The following is a 13,464-nucleotide window of genomic DNA, read 5'->3' on the forward strand; positions in this document are numbered from 1 at the left end:
CCAAACGAAGGTTGTGCATTGGGTAGCGTGAGCCTTTACCTATGCATCTTGAACAATTATCAATAAAAATCGTAACATGTAGATCAAAATCTTATCTTTTGAAGGCCAAATAACCCATATAAAACTTATCTATTTTCTTAGATATATCATAGCTGCTCAAACATGAATACAGAACTACTTCTAACCTGTGTGTTTCTTACTCTTGTGGTTGGCGATTACCGGCCCAAGCCAACTTATATTCCACATGACGGATATGGAGAATTTACTTTAACAGGTTAATAGACTATTTATTATTTATATCTTAGCTACCGTAACAGAACAAAAACATAATTAGAATTCTTATGTTCGTTCGGTGATTTCATTTTAGTTTAAATAGGGTTGACCACGTGTTTCTGCAATGTATCGGTTTCAAATACCGGAGTAGGTCTAGAAGCACTAGCGTCCGATCTCCAGTTCGACCTTCTCTTGCCTAGTCGTTTGGTTGCAACTGCGATCCATGTACACATTGTCATTCACGTATACGGATACTTAAAGAGACATCAGGTAACATTAGATAAAGAGCTGACAGTTGTCGCAATAATAATAGTTTAAATATAGATAATGAAATGGAAATATGTTTCAAATTTCAAATTACTTCACTTTGAGCCTAGCTATCCACGATACAATTATACACCTGCCCTGACTGTCATTGTTATCGATTATTCATTTCTACATTAACTGCAACAATCGCAAAACGTTTTTAAAATTTACTTAATATTGGAGTCATCGATGATAGATTGTCCAATAACCTTGCAAGTACCAAGTACTTTATACGAGACAGTAAAACAACATACTAGTCCACTTTATTTTATAAAAATCTGAAATATTTATCGAGATTTCAATTTCTGTATTTGTGAACTTTTTGATGGATATAGTAAGCTTCGCCCTTCTCTCTCTTTAAACCCTTCTCTCTCTCTTTAAACCCCCCTCTCATTTTAAACAGGGGTCGGGCTGTCAAATGGTTTAACGCGTTAGCGTTAGTTCATACGGTCTATCATGGACCCTAGTGGTGTGGTTTCCACTCACCGCTTGTATGCTCAAGGACTATGCTCGCCTGTCCAATCTCCAATCTGGGCAAACGTGGGTAATTTGCTTGGACATCTCCGCAACGGGTAACTCATATCGAATTACAACTGTCACGCCGGTGTGTACACGGGGCCTCAGTTTTCAGCCCCTTTGTCCTACACCACTGAAAAGCAGGAACGACGTCTGAAAACTCCCGGGGAACTTCTGTGGCCAACACTGACAGCGAAACCTCCTCGTTAGTCATCTAAAATCTTACTGAGTCAACACGGCTACCTTTCTTTTTAGAAGACTACAAATGCCACTTAAATAGTTCAACAAAGCTTCACCTGCGCGCTGTATCATAAGGTCTGTCATTGAGTCAACTGGCGTGGTTTCGATTCCCCGGTTGTAGGGTCGCCTGTCCAACCTCGGCCCGAAATGACCTGGTTTGTGTCGAGTGGACGTTAAACCCCATATCTCTCCCGCTCTCCCTCTCTCTCGCTCTCCCTCTCTCTCTTTCTCTCAACAAAGCTTGTGTTAGAAATGAAACGAAATGGAATAGTGTTTAACGTCCTCCTGGTCTGCTCCTACTAGGCTAATGAAGACGGGCATACGCCATGCAGTACGCTGTGAGGGAAATTTACCCCGGGCAGCGGCACTATGGCCTAGCTTATGTTAGAAATTCGCATATTAATATATATGTTTACGACAAGGTATATGTATTTATACATAATAATATATTGTGAGAGAGAGAGAAATGGGGTTTAACGTCCACTCGACACAAACCAGGTCATTTCGGGACTAACATATGGTTTAATTTTATTTGAATAATTCGCTTGCGCGTAGGGGTCTTTAGCAGTGGGAGGAAACCGGAGGACCCGGAATAATATATTGTTTTATTTTGATTTAGACGAATCTGGTATAAATAAAGTATGTTTATATTTTCATTTAGATAAACCTGGTATAAATAAAGTATGTTTATCTTTTTTTATTTATTTAGATGAACCTGGAATAAGTAAAGTTACTTTCAGTCATCAGTCGGGATTTAAAGATATCATTTTTACCAATAATGCTGTTAAAGGAGGTAACTAGATTTTGATCTCTAAAAAAAACAGGTTTATCCTCCCATCTGATCGCCTGGACATGCTATATGTTCTACGTAATTACCGATAGGAAACCACACTGACGAATCTTGAGGAACATCTCGGCTAACACCTGGATTGAACCTTTGTCGTCCAGGTTATTGAGTCACAAATTATAATGAAATTCAATGTTTTGTAGTTTGGACTTACATATTATTATTACATATTCTGCTCTAAATGACGATTCTTCACCTCGATATTCACTTGATTTGATATTTGTTTATTTGGTGCAATGTCTATTTTCTGTTTGGTCCGCAGGTTTATCGTGTAGATTTTTGTTTTACGTGTAGTGCGGTCCTCCTGCACTTACTATTAGAGACCTCCTCAACACCAATAAACCTCGCAGAACCCTTCGATCACATTCAGACTCTACCGTGTGTATTAAATAATGTCCTTTATGTCCGTCTTCATTAGCCCAGGTTAGGAGCAGAACAGTAGGACGTTAAACTCCATTTCATTTCATTTCATTTGTGTTTTGTTTATGTCTATTTTTTATGGATTATTTTGTTGTGATTGTTGTAATTTTATATTAGTTGTACTTGTAAAGTAAAGCGCCCAAGAGCAGCTCGCTGTGTTGAATAATTGTCGGCGCTATATAAATTAATTAATTATTATTATTATTATTATTAAAATTTAAAAAAAATAATAATTATTATTAGAGGATACACAGTTGTTCATTCGTTTGTATATTATTACGTTGCAATGTTCTTCTGTTATCATTCTTCACAGCCGATGGTATGTGGAGAGCCCGAATTGATGAACATCAGACATCGACTAGAATAATGTACTGGGCGTCCGTAGTAATGAATGGTGCCACACACACAAATACACCCTATACATGGATTAAAGGTAACTAACATAAACCCACCTTAGCCTATGGAATCATAAAACGTTGTCAGTTAGTAGCTTTTGTAAAAGTTGGGTTACCGAGAGGGTTCATTTGCAATCTTAAGGGTTTTCAGTTAGAATATTATTGTTTAGTAGCTTTTGACAAGGTTCTTTATGGAATCAAGGTACTAAAACGTGGTCAGTTAGTAGCTTTTGTAAATGAGGCGGTTCAATTACAAACTAAAAGGTTTTCTGTTAGATTATTATTCTTCAGTAGCTCTTGACAGGATCCTTTTGTGAGAAGGCGCATTCCTCAAACCGAATGACATTTCGTAATATAGAACAATTCACCTCTAACTATAAGACACGGATGTGTTTAGCTATGATTGATTAAGCATCTGCTAACTCTGCTTTCTGGGTTAATTTAAGATCCACTGCCAAGCCTACCTGGTAGACGAACCAGAGGTGCTGTAATATTTAGAGATGACTTTAATGAAAACCATGTAGACACAAAACACTGGAGAATTGAAGTTTCAGCAACAGGAGACTGGGTAAGATAACATTAGTTCATTTAAACTCCATTTCGTTAAATATATTAAATTTGAATGCCTGTCTTTAGAATAATGGAATCAACCTCAACCTATGTTATAAACATTAACCATTAATTATTATATTTTAGCATAACGAATTCCAGATCTACACACGTATAAAACATTTAACCAACGCATTAATCATTAACCATAATTATTGTATTTTAGCATAACGAATTCCAGATCTACACGAACGACAAAAACAATGTTTATGTTAAGAATGGACATCTTTATCTTAGACCGGTAAAGTATTCCGTTTACTTCAACTTTTCTCGTAGAATTAGCTCAATAAGAATCACGGCTTAAATAAAACAGGTGCTATTAATGATCCAAATTGAATTTAGTGTCCTTCAAAGTATGGAAAATATAAATACGGTTGTTATCAATACTTAAAACTGAATTGAACTGACCGCCTTTCACGTTTGGGAACTGAATGGAATTTGAGAACAGACTTAGTCTGTGTAAAACCAGTCTTCCCGAGCTGCAAAATTACCAGGGTAGTGGCGATTAACACCAGTAATACTGATTATGTACAAATTGGTTCAATTTAACATACGGAAAGTTTAAACCATTGATGTTTCTGTTCCTCGAGATTTGTCCTTGACAATAGGGTCGATTAATACTCAGAATTAGGGTAAACTCGGTATTCCGAGAGTTTATAATGTGACGGGCTAATTAACGCCAGTTACCTGTATATTAGTCTCCTGGCAACCCATAACACCAGTTACCTGTATATTAGTCTCCTTGCAACCCATAACACCAGTTACCTGTACATTAGTCTCCTGGCGACTCATAACACCAGTTACCTGTACATTAGTCTCCTAACGACTCGTACCACCAGGTGCCTGTATAATACCACCAGGTCCCCTGGCGACTCACTCTCAAAATTAAAAGCTACTTTAAAGTTCTGGTATTTTGAAATTTTTGAATATATGAGATTAATACCAATAAAATACAAATGTGACGTTATCATTTGATGTTGGCGTATCATTATAATGGTACGGGCAATGTGTCAAGCGTACATTATTTATACTAGTTGAAATTTTGACCCACGTGGCGTATTTCATTGCAAAGCACGTACGAATGTCTGTATTTTAAGTCGTTTAATGGACTCGAGCTTAAGACATTGCGCCACTCGTATTGTTTCAATATATTACCACACTTAGATTAAATTCAATCAATTTATATTTTGGCCAGGTTATACCATTTAGGTTTTTTTGTAAGTTGTATAAGGTGGTCAGTATTTTATTGCAATCACTAAAAATATTGAGTATGTTGTAACTGCAACTCTTGTTATATATTTGTCAGTTTATCAATTTGATAAAACTTAATTTTAGACTCTTACCGTCGATCATCCAGCCTTCACGGAACAACAGCTACACAATGGTGTTATGGATCTTAAAAGTATGTTACATAGTTGAATTAAATATATTATTCTTCGACGCTACAGACACATCTTGTTGGTGTCGAGAAGAAGCTTCAAACCTTTTTCAAGCTAGGCTCTCAGCACACACACACACGCTGACGGGTAAAAGAATCCTTAGCATTAGAATTCAAAGTGAGGGTGTGAGCAGAGGAGTTTAGCGTCCACTCGACAAAAACTAGGTAATTTCCGGACTTACACGTGGTTCAATTATTTAAATAATAAGGACCTTTAGCAGTATGAGATAACCGGAGGTTGGACAGGTACAAAAGGGGAATTGAAACCACGCCACTTGACTCAATGACGTTTTAAACCAACCCCCCCCCCCCCTCGGAATTTGAAGAAGATGAAAAAGCCACTGCTAAAGTGACTCCTATAGAACGCTTTGGAGATCATTTTCAGTAATTTGACTTTCTGCTGCATTAATTCTAGGTTCTCGCTGTCGTGCGATGCTTTACGACAGGATTGGCGATTTCAATCGTATCACGAATCGTGATAGTGGGAAGCTAGCTTTAGTTACATAATATTTAGCTGAAATTTTCAGTCAAGGTCATTAAGCTATTTCTCCACATTTACACAGTCCTGTTTTTCGGCGACCCATCAAAAACTGGAATTCCCTTTTATTTCCCGCCATTTTGTGAATGTTGCAATATTTTGAATTACATTCTATATATTATTTTGTAAATTTTTTTAAGAGGTGTTTGGAATTTGCACAAATAAGGGTTATAATGGTTGCTATAGAGATGCTAAGAAGATGGGACAACTGCTGCCACCTATTATGTCCGGACGTTTAGAGAGTTTAGTTTCTTATAAATTTGGCGTTTTGGAAATTCGTGCAAAAATGCCTCGAGGTGACTGGCTGTGGCCAGGTAAGCGTTTGTTTTAAGCATTGCCAGGAATCGAAACAAAACGAAATGAAATGAAATGGGGTTTAACGTCCTACTATTCTGCTCCGGCTAGGCTAATGAAGACGGGAATACGCCATACAGTGTGCTATGAGGAAAAATTTGCCCGGACAGCGGCACTATGGCCTACTCTTATATCGAATTCCAACTGCCAAGGGAACGTTTTACGTGCATCCCAATGTATAGACAAGTGGAAACCAGCTGTACGTCGGAAATCCAAATGAACTTTCTCGGCCAATGCAGGGATCGAACACGCGACCTCCAGGCTAGCGAGCCACCAACGTTCCCACTTAGCCAACGTGGCTCCCAGAACTAAATTAGGAGCTAAAGCATATATTACGTACAGCAATATGTATTTGTCTATTCTCTTTGAGTCTGTACATCGGTTAAACATTGTCCAAGAGCTACATCTGCCTATTGCAGGCCTTTCTTTAGGCCTGAAATGTTATCTAAACTATTAATTAGACATTAATTAACTTATCCAGACCATAATCAACTCTCTATGGCTTCGCTAGCCTGCGATGTTTATTGGATTAGGTTCCGATTTGCTGTTCGACTTCCATTCATAATTAAATCATGAAGTGGAAAATCGAGACTATGTTTTTTATCCTACCGACTTTAGTAATGATGATCGAGGCTAGACCGAAAATTCAATCTCTAAAACATCGGTTCATAGTGGATCAATTTGACTGAAATTTTCAGCAAATTACCTTTACATTATCTAGTTTTTAACTTTTATAGTGAGAACTAAGAGCTCTTTATCTAATCTCCCATAATGCATCGGGTAATTCAATTCTATCCAAATTTGTTTAGTCGTCTCCATATTACACTAACTATATATAGGCCTGATTTTGGCATGATCGTGGCACATGAAAACGGATATTTACCATGCAGTGTGCTATGAGGAAACTTTTACATTTTACACGGACAGCTGTTTACCCATGTTTACACGGTTTTACTCCCCAACCCAACTACTAGACGTGGTTCCATCTCAGGCCGTCCTTCATGTACCACTGACAAGGGGAAACCTTGTTGGAAAATCACGAGGAAAATGTCCCGGTTAATAATGGTTAGTGAAGGACGGTTCTCTATCGTTCAGGAACAAAATATACAGAACGTTTCGGGCATTCTCTCCATTTTCGCAGAATCAGTGACAGAAGTAGCATCAACCACCTACAACCGTGAGTTGTTACCATGTATCCTAAAGCTATTAATATTAATCCTCACTTGTGTTTTTAAGCTATGTGGACGTTACCAACTCATAGTTCCTATGGAGGTAGCTCCGTTTCCTGGGCTGAAGTCGATTTAATGGAAGCAACAAGTAATTATTGTTTTGGTTCATGATTATCTTATCAGAGAGAGAGAGAGAGATAGAAAGAGAGAGAGAGAGAGAGAGATGTGGGTGAAGACCCAGAGAAAGTATACTATTCAAAAAAAGTAGGGGATATTTGATTTTTAAGTGTTATTAAAGTCACCTAATGAAACTGACGAAGAAACAAATGACAAAATGAAATGAAGTTCACATTCATCGATTTATTCCAAATGATCGTTAGACTAAGTAAGGCACAGACTGACCATTATAAGGGTAAAATGATACCCGGGGTCAAACAGCAAAGTTACCACAGCATCACAACCAAGTCAGTAACGGGTAAATCCTCCTCTGTTTGCCAAACAAGCATTGATCCGACGTGGCATACTCCTAATGAGACGTCTAAGGTCATTTTGGTCCAGATTGTCCCATTCCTGTTGCAACGCAGCAGCAAGTTCTTGGACATTGGCAGGACGTTGTTGACGTTGACGTAACCTCTGTCCAAGCATGTCCCAGACATGCTCGATGGGGGAGAGGTCGGGACTCAGTGCTGGCCAAGGTAATGTGGTGATGTTCTGTTGTTGGAGGTAACCTGTAACGATCCTGGCCCTGTGACATCTTGCGTTGTCATCCTGGAAGATGAAACGGCGGCCATGACGTCGTGCGAACGGCACAACATGGACTGCCAAGATGTTGTCCCGGTAGTACTGGCCTGTAACACGCCCTGCAACAACATGTAAAGCCGTTCTTCCACCAACAGTGATGCCTCCCCACACCATAACAGAACCACCCCCAAATCGATCATGTCTGATGACGTTAACGTCTTGGAAGCGCTCGTTTCGACGACGCCACACCCTCCTACGTCTGTCCAAAAAATCAACAGTGAACCTTGACTCATCTGAAAACATCACATTGCTCCAGCGTCGATTATCCCAGTGTTGACGATCCCTACACCAACGACGTCTTGCCTGAATGTGATGATCTCTCAAACAAGGGATCACGCGAGGACGTCGGGCGCGAAGGTGACCCCTATGCAGTCGATTCCGAATCGTCTGGCCACTCACTCTCACACCAGTGTCTGTTTGAAGACGAGCGCTGATCTGATTTGCTGTGATGACACGATTTCTCAAGGCCAAGGTACGGATAAATCGATCCTGGGCTTGAGTTGCCGCCCTTGGTCGACCTGAGCGTGGTCTGTCCTGTACAGATTGTGTATCACGGTATCTGGACCATAGCCTGCTTATGACAGACTGAGAAACATTCATCGTCCGCGCCACAACCGCCTGTGTTGTGCCGATCTGTAGCATGCCAAGGGCACGTAACCTTTCATTTTGGGTAAGCCGACGCATATCAAAATTTGTTTTCTGGTCACTAAAACAATTAAACTGATGTTTCCACCCTGGAATTCAATGCCACAATGACTGTAACATTCAAAGTCAGAGTCGTGCAAATCTTGGGTTGGACCCCCATGATGATCCCAAGCATCACCTGCATTCCATGCGGTAGCTATTGGTGCGTTTGGGGGTCACATGTAACTGGAAATGTTTCTTCTGTTAGGTTCTATAGTGACTTTTTTCGTAGTCATTTGCATACTTTAGTATTATGCCCCCAAAATCAAATATCCCCTACTTTTTTTGAATAGTATACAATACTTGAAAAGATCTTTTACTCAGTGTGCTAAGCATTTTGAATAACATTGTATTTACCCATCAATAAGGATTACGCATCACGAATACCTGTACCAATGTTGCCTTGCTGTAAAGGCTACACTGTAATAGGGATGTGCATCAAATCCTGTATGTTCTTTGCATTTAACAAGGGAAAGGGTCGTCTTTCTATATTGTCATATTTAAACAGCAGAACGTAACATTAAAATAATTTATCAGAAGCTGAAAACGAAATGACCCACGAATGAACGTCTTCCACCTTCTTCTACGATACAGGTAACGAATTCTTCAGATGTAAAACTGGATCCCATTGTAAAAATGCCGGTGCGAACAGAATCACATCTAATTTCCATTTCGGACCCCGAGCACAGTCACACCCTTTACCAGCAGAGAGGTATACTTTTAAATATTGTGAATAATCGAACTATATATTTTAGCAAGCACAGGGTTACGTTCTTATAAGGTACCATGTCGAGGATTATTAGCTATTTGTCGAGAGTGGGGTGTTGGATATACCAAATGGTTAGCGCTTGTTAGGGGTGTTGGGTGATCGAATGGTATCATTAGGTCTGTCTTTGAGACGTGGCAATTACTAGGGTCGCCTGTTCAACCTCGTGGGTTTTCTCCGGGTCCTCCGGTTTCCTACCACTGCTAAAGACTCCTACGCGCAAGCAAATTATTGAAATAGAACTGAACCATATGTTAGTCCCGAAATGACCTAGTTTGTGTCGAGTGGACGTTAAACCCTATTTCTCACTATCTCTGTTTGTCGATATTAAATCGAATACAGGCGGGTTTATTAGCTATTTATCGAGATAAGTAGTAACCGAACCTACGACCCATTGAATAAAATGGTTTGTTTTCAAAATTACTGTCTTATACAGGCGAATGGATCAGGGCGATTATCATCAAGATTTCCATACATGGAGATTGGAATGGAACACGGATCATCTGATGTAAGTATTTCGTTTAGCACTTAAAGATACATTATCGGGGGGGGGGGGTAGATAACGAGTTGGTAGTTCTAACTATAATAGTTAAAAACTAGATAATGGAAAGGGAATTTGCTGAAAATTTCAGTCAAATTGATCTACTATGAACCGAGATTTGAGCGATTGAATATTGGGGCTAGCCTCGATCATCATTACTAAAGTCGGTAGGATAAAAAACATAGTCTCGATTATCCATTTTTGATTTAATTATGAATGAAAGTCGAACAGCAAATCGGAACGTAATCCAATAAACATTGAAAGACCCGCAGTAGGCAGATTTAGCTCTTGCATAATGTATGTTTAATTAGCCTTCTAGTGTGAGATACTGACAGGTTTCTATATACTTGGATACTGATCTCCATTGGGCCTGCCCCCACCCCAACCCCGCTTGTCATTTGTGCAGGACAAATGGGTTGGCAAGGGATAATGTTTAGTCGTTCGAATGGGACAATAACCCGAGGCCCTGTCTACACATTATCGTGCAAGTAAAATAACCCTTGGCAGTTACCCTATATGTTGCCCCTTTCCAGGCCCTCTGTCCTGCAACACTGACAGGGGAGGGGGCCACACCGCACATGGCTGTAGCCGCGAGCGACATACAAAACAACCCTAGTCTAGGCCAAAAACGACCATCTCCTTTAGATACGGATACGCGGTAATATGTAAATAATTTTGTAGAATTAAATATTTTAGTATATTCATTTATATTGTTTTACACTTTGTAGTAGATAACCTGGGGCCTGTTTCACGAACTTTTAACTAAGATAAAATCCAAATTTATGTAATTTGATTGGATAATATTAGATTGATTTTAGTTCTTAGCCAATCAAAATTGAAATATCTACTAAAATTTGGATTTTATCTTAGTTAAAATTTCGTGAAACAGGCCCCAGGTACTGAACAGACTTAAGTTAAGAATTTACTCAAAATTGTTCGCCTTATTTTAACTAAACTATAGCTCTTGTTGTTGTTTTAATGTATCCAGGGGCGGATTGGGGCCGGGAACCGGTCCGGGCTCCCGTGTCGGAGCGGCCCCTTTTACTGACCCCAAATATGCGATTTGGTGGAATATCTGATTATAATCTCTGTCAAATAATATATCTCATAAATCGATTAATTTAGGCCAAAACCCCGACCTGCAAGTAATTTACAACCATCAACCTGTGAAATTATCATATCGTCATATTATGCAGGATTCCGAATTCCGGCCCACACCCAGCACACCCCGCCCAGAAAGTCTATTATACCAGCCCAGCCACCGGCCACACACAACATGATCATCATTGCTCCATGGCCGGTCCAATACCCCCCCCCCCCCCGCCCATATAATGTTCAGTAAAAAAAGGTTTTTTTTAGACAAATTGGACACAATTATTTTTTTCATTTGTTGCCCGACCGGCCCGCCCGATGGCCCAATCCGCCCCTGAATGTATCAAATACATCACTGAGATACTATGTACAAAGCTTACTGTTTCTGGATCTAAGATATTTCTCACCAGCAGTGATTGAAAATTGAGTAAATTTTTAACTTAAGTCTGAGAATGCTTTGTGAACTCGGGGCTTGCATACTCTATTCTTAACCCCTCGAAAAAAATATTCTTATCATATATGTTATACATAGATACAATTTTATTCTTTAAAGTTTGTACGTTGATAACCAAGTAATGAACAGACTCGACGTACCTAGTGGTACCACCATCTTTGAAAAATATGGCTTCCATGGACCAAATATATATGCCCATGGTTCAAAGATTGCACCATTCGATGATCCGGTAAGCATAATTAACAATTATAACACCAGTATCTTCATCTTCATCATCCCCATCAGTTGATTATCACAATACCAGTAGCGTCATCTCCACCAGTTGATTTTCGACTAGTATTATTGCCTCTATAATATTATCAGCATCAAAATCTATATCAATTAAAGAAATTTTATGCGAGATTAGATACATAGCTGACCGTTCTTGCTCTTAAAGTTCAAATTATATCGAGAATGTCACACAAATTACTATTGTCAGGCGCAACTGCCAATGGGAAACCATAATTGAATATAGCAAAAAAAAAAAAAAAAGATCTTCTGATTAGCTAGCCAGTGTAATACTCACCGTGTAACCAGTAATATCAGCATCACTACCAACAACAGCAGTAGGAGCAACACAAGCGAAGGCCTGTTTATTTTAGTATATTCATTTTTCACAAGGTTCTACTTTATAATTCCAATGTATTTCTTTTATTTAAGATGTTCTTGATATTGAACAATGCCGTGGGTGGAACTGCTGGTATATTTCCTGATAAAGATTTATATGCTTATCCTAAACCGTGGAGGAATGATGCTAAAGATCCTCTGGGGGAATTCTGGTCAAACAGACAAAACTGGTTGCCAACCTGGAAGGGGGAAGATACAGCTTTGGTTATCGACTATGTGGAATTTAGACATTTGTAATAATACTGTAGAGAATAAACTTAGATCATTAGCTTTTTTTTTGTAAACAATATTTATTCACAGAAACTAGACCGGAGAAAAGACGGAAGCCTATAGACCTCCCCTCTCCGCAACGAGTTTGTGGCTAATATCTATATATTTTTACTGTTGCGGCTCATTTTATATAAACCGAGAATATTGATGGCTTAAAATTAGCTTTTCAATCCCACATAACAATACTGTTTATAGTATTTGCAAAAGTGGGGTGGGTGATATGGGCGAGGGGGTACGTTGCAATTGTTTGCTAGTCCGTCCAGCGGTTCAGAGTGAAGGGCAGGTGTCTTGTTGTGCGGGTGAAACGTGTATATCGAAATACGAGTAGTACAGTTGGTCGTGTAGCCCACTGCATGCATGTTCGCATGATTTAAACCCGTTTGCTGCAGAAACGGTTTCACTGAGATGTGTCGAACTTTTCCGTTGACAATTAGCAGGCCTACTCATGACGTCTTCCAATTGCAAAACATTTGTGCCTAGGACCCCCTGGGCATTTTTTGCGTCGGGAGGCGTCGGAAACAGGTTCCTGTTCGGGGACGTCGCGACCCACATGGAACCATCGGGAGGCCTCGGGGTAACTGCGAACAATTTTAATCCTTGCATCCCCGGAACTTTCCGGGTAAAAAAAAACCCAAAAAACAAAATAAAACAAAGCGTTCAACCCAGCAAGGCTATTGCTATTTTGGAAAATCAAATCAATAGCACCAATGACCGACGAAAGAATGCATCCCATTCCCTTAAACATACATTATGCAAGAGCTAAATCTGCCTATTGCAGGTCTTCCTTTAGGCCTGGAATGTTCTACAAATTAGACATTAATTAACAAAACAAAACCATAATCGACTCTCGATGCCATCGATCGGATACTCAAGATTTTAACTAGATTAAAACGGTTCGCCATTTCAAATTTTAATTTAAATGGGAAAGCGATTATACCAGTGCCCTGGTTACCACTGTGCACCCATCTTGTCAAAACAAAACTACAAACAATGATAACTTGGCTGAGAATGAAGTAATTTGAATTAAATTTTCAATATTTTCTTTTTTTATCATCTATTTTTGAATTATTATAGCAATAATGACC

At 39.3% G+C, this 13,464-nt stretch overlaps 1 protein-coding gene across 1 annotated transcript; it reads left to right on the plus strand.

Annotated features, from left to right (window-relative positions):
* The first annotated feature begins 167 nt into the window (after positions 1-167).
* LOC126824653 (beta-1,3-glucan-binding protein) lies at positions 168-12,346 on the plus strand. Its single transcript, XM_050553949.2, has 12 exons — positions 168-274; positions 2,045-2,128; positions 2,916-3,035; positions 3,444-3,565; positions 3,773-3,847; positions 4,942-5,008; positions 5,723-5,896; positions 7,173-7,253; positions 9,185-9,302; positions 9,793-9,864; positions 11,543-11,672; positions 12,143-12,346. The coding sequence occupies exons 3-12, from the start codon at positions 2,924-2,926 to the stop codon at positions 12,344-12,346; spliced, it is 1,155 nt and encodes a 384-aa protein (XP_050409906.1). The 5' UTR covers positions 168-274; positions 2,045-2,128; positions 2,916-2,923.
* The last annotated feature ends 1,118 nt before the right edge of the window (positions 12,347-13,464 follow it).

Source organism: Patella vulgata, chromosome 6 (genome assembly GCF_932274485.2).
Source record: "Patella vulgata chromosome 6, xgPatVulg1.2, whole genome shotgun sequence".
Taxonomy (NCBI): Eukaryota; Metazoa; Mollusca; class Gastropoda; family Patellidae; genus Patella; species Patella vulgata.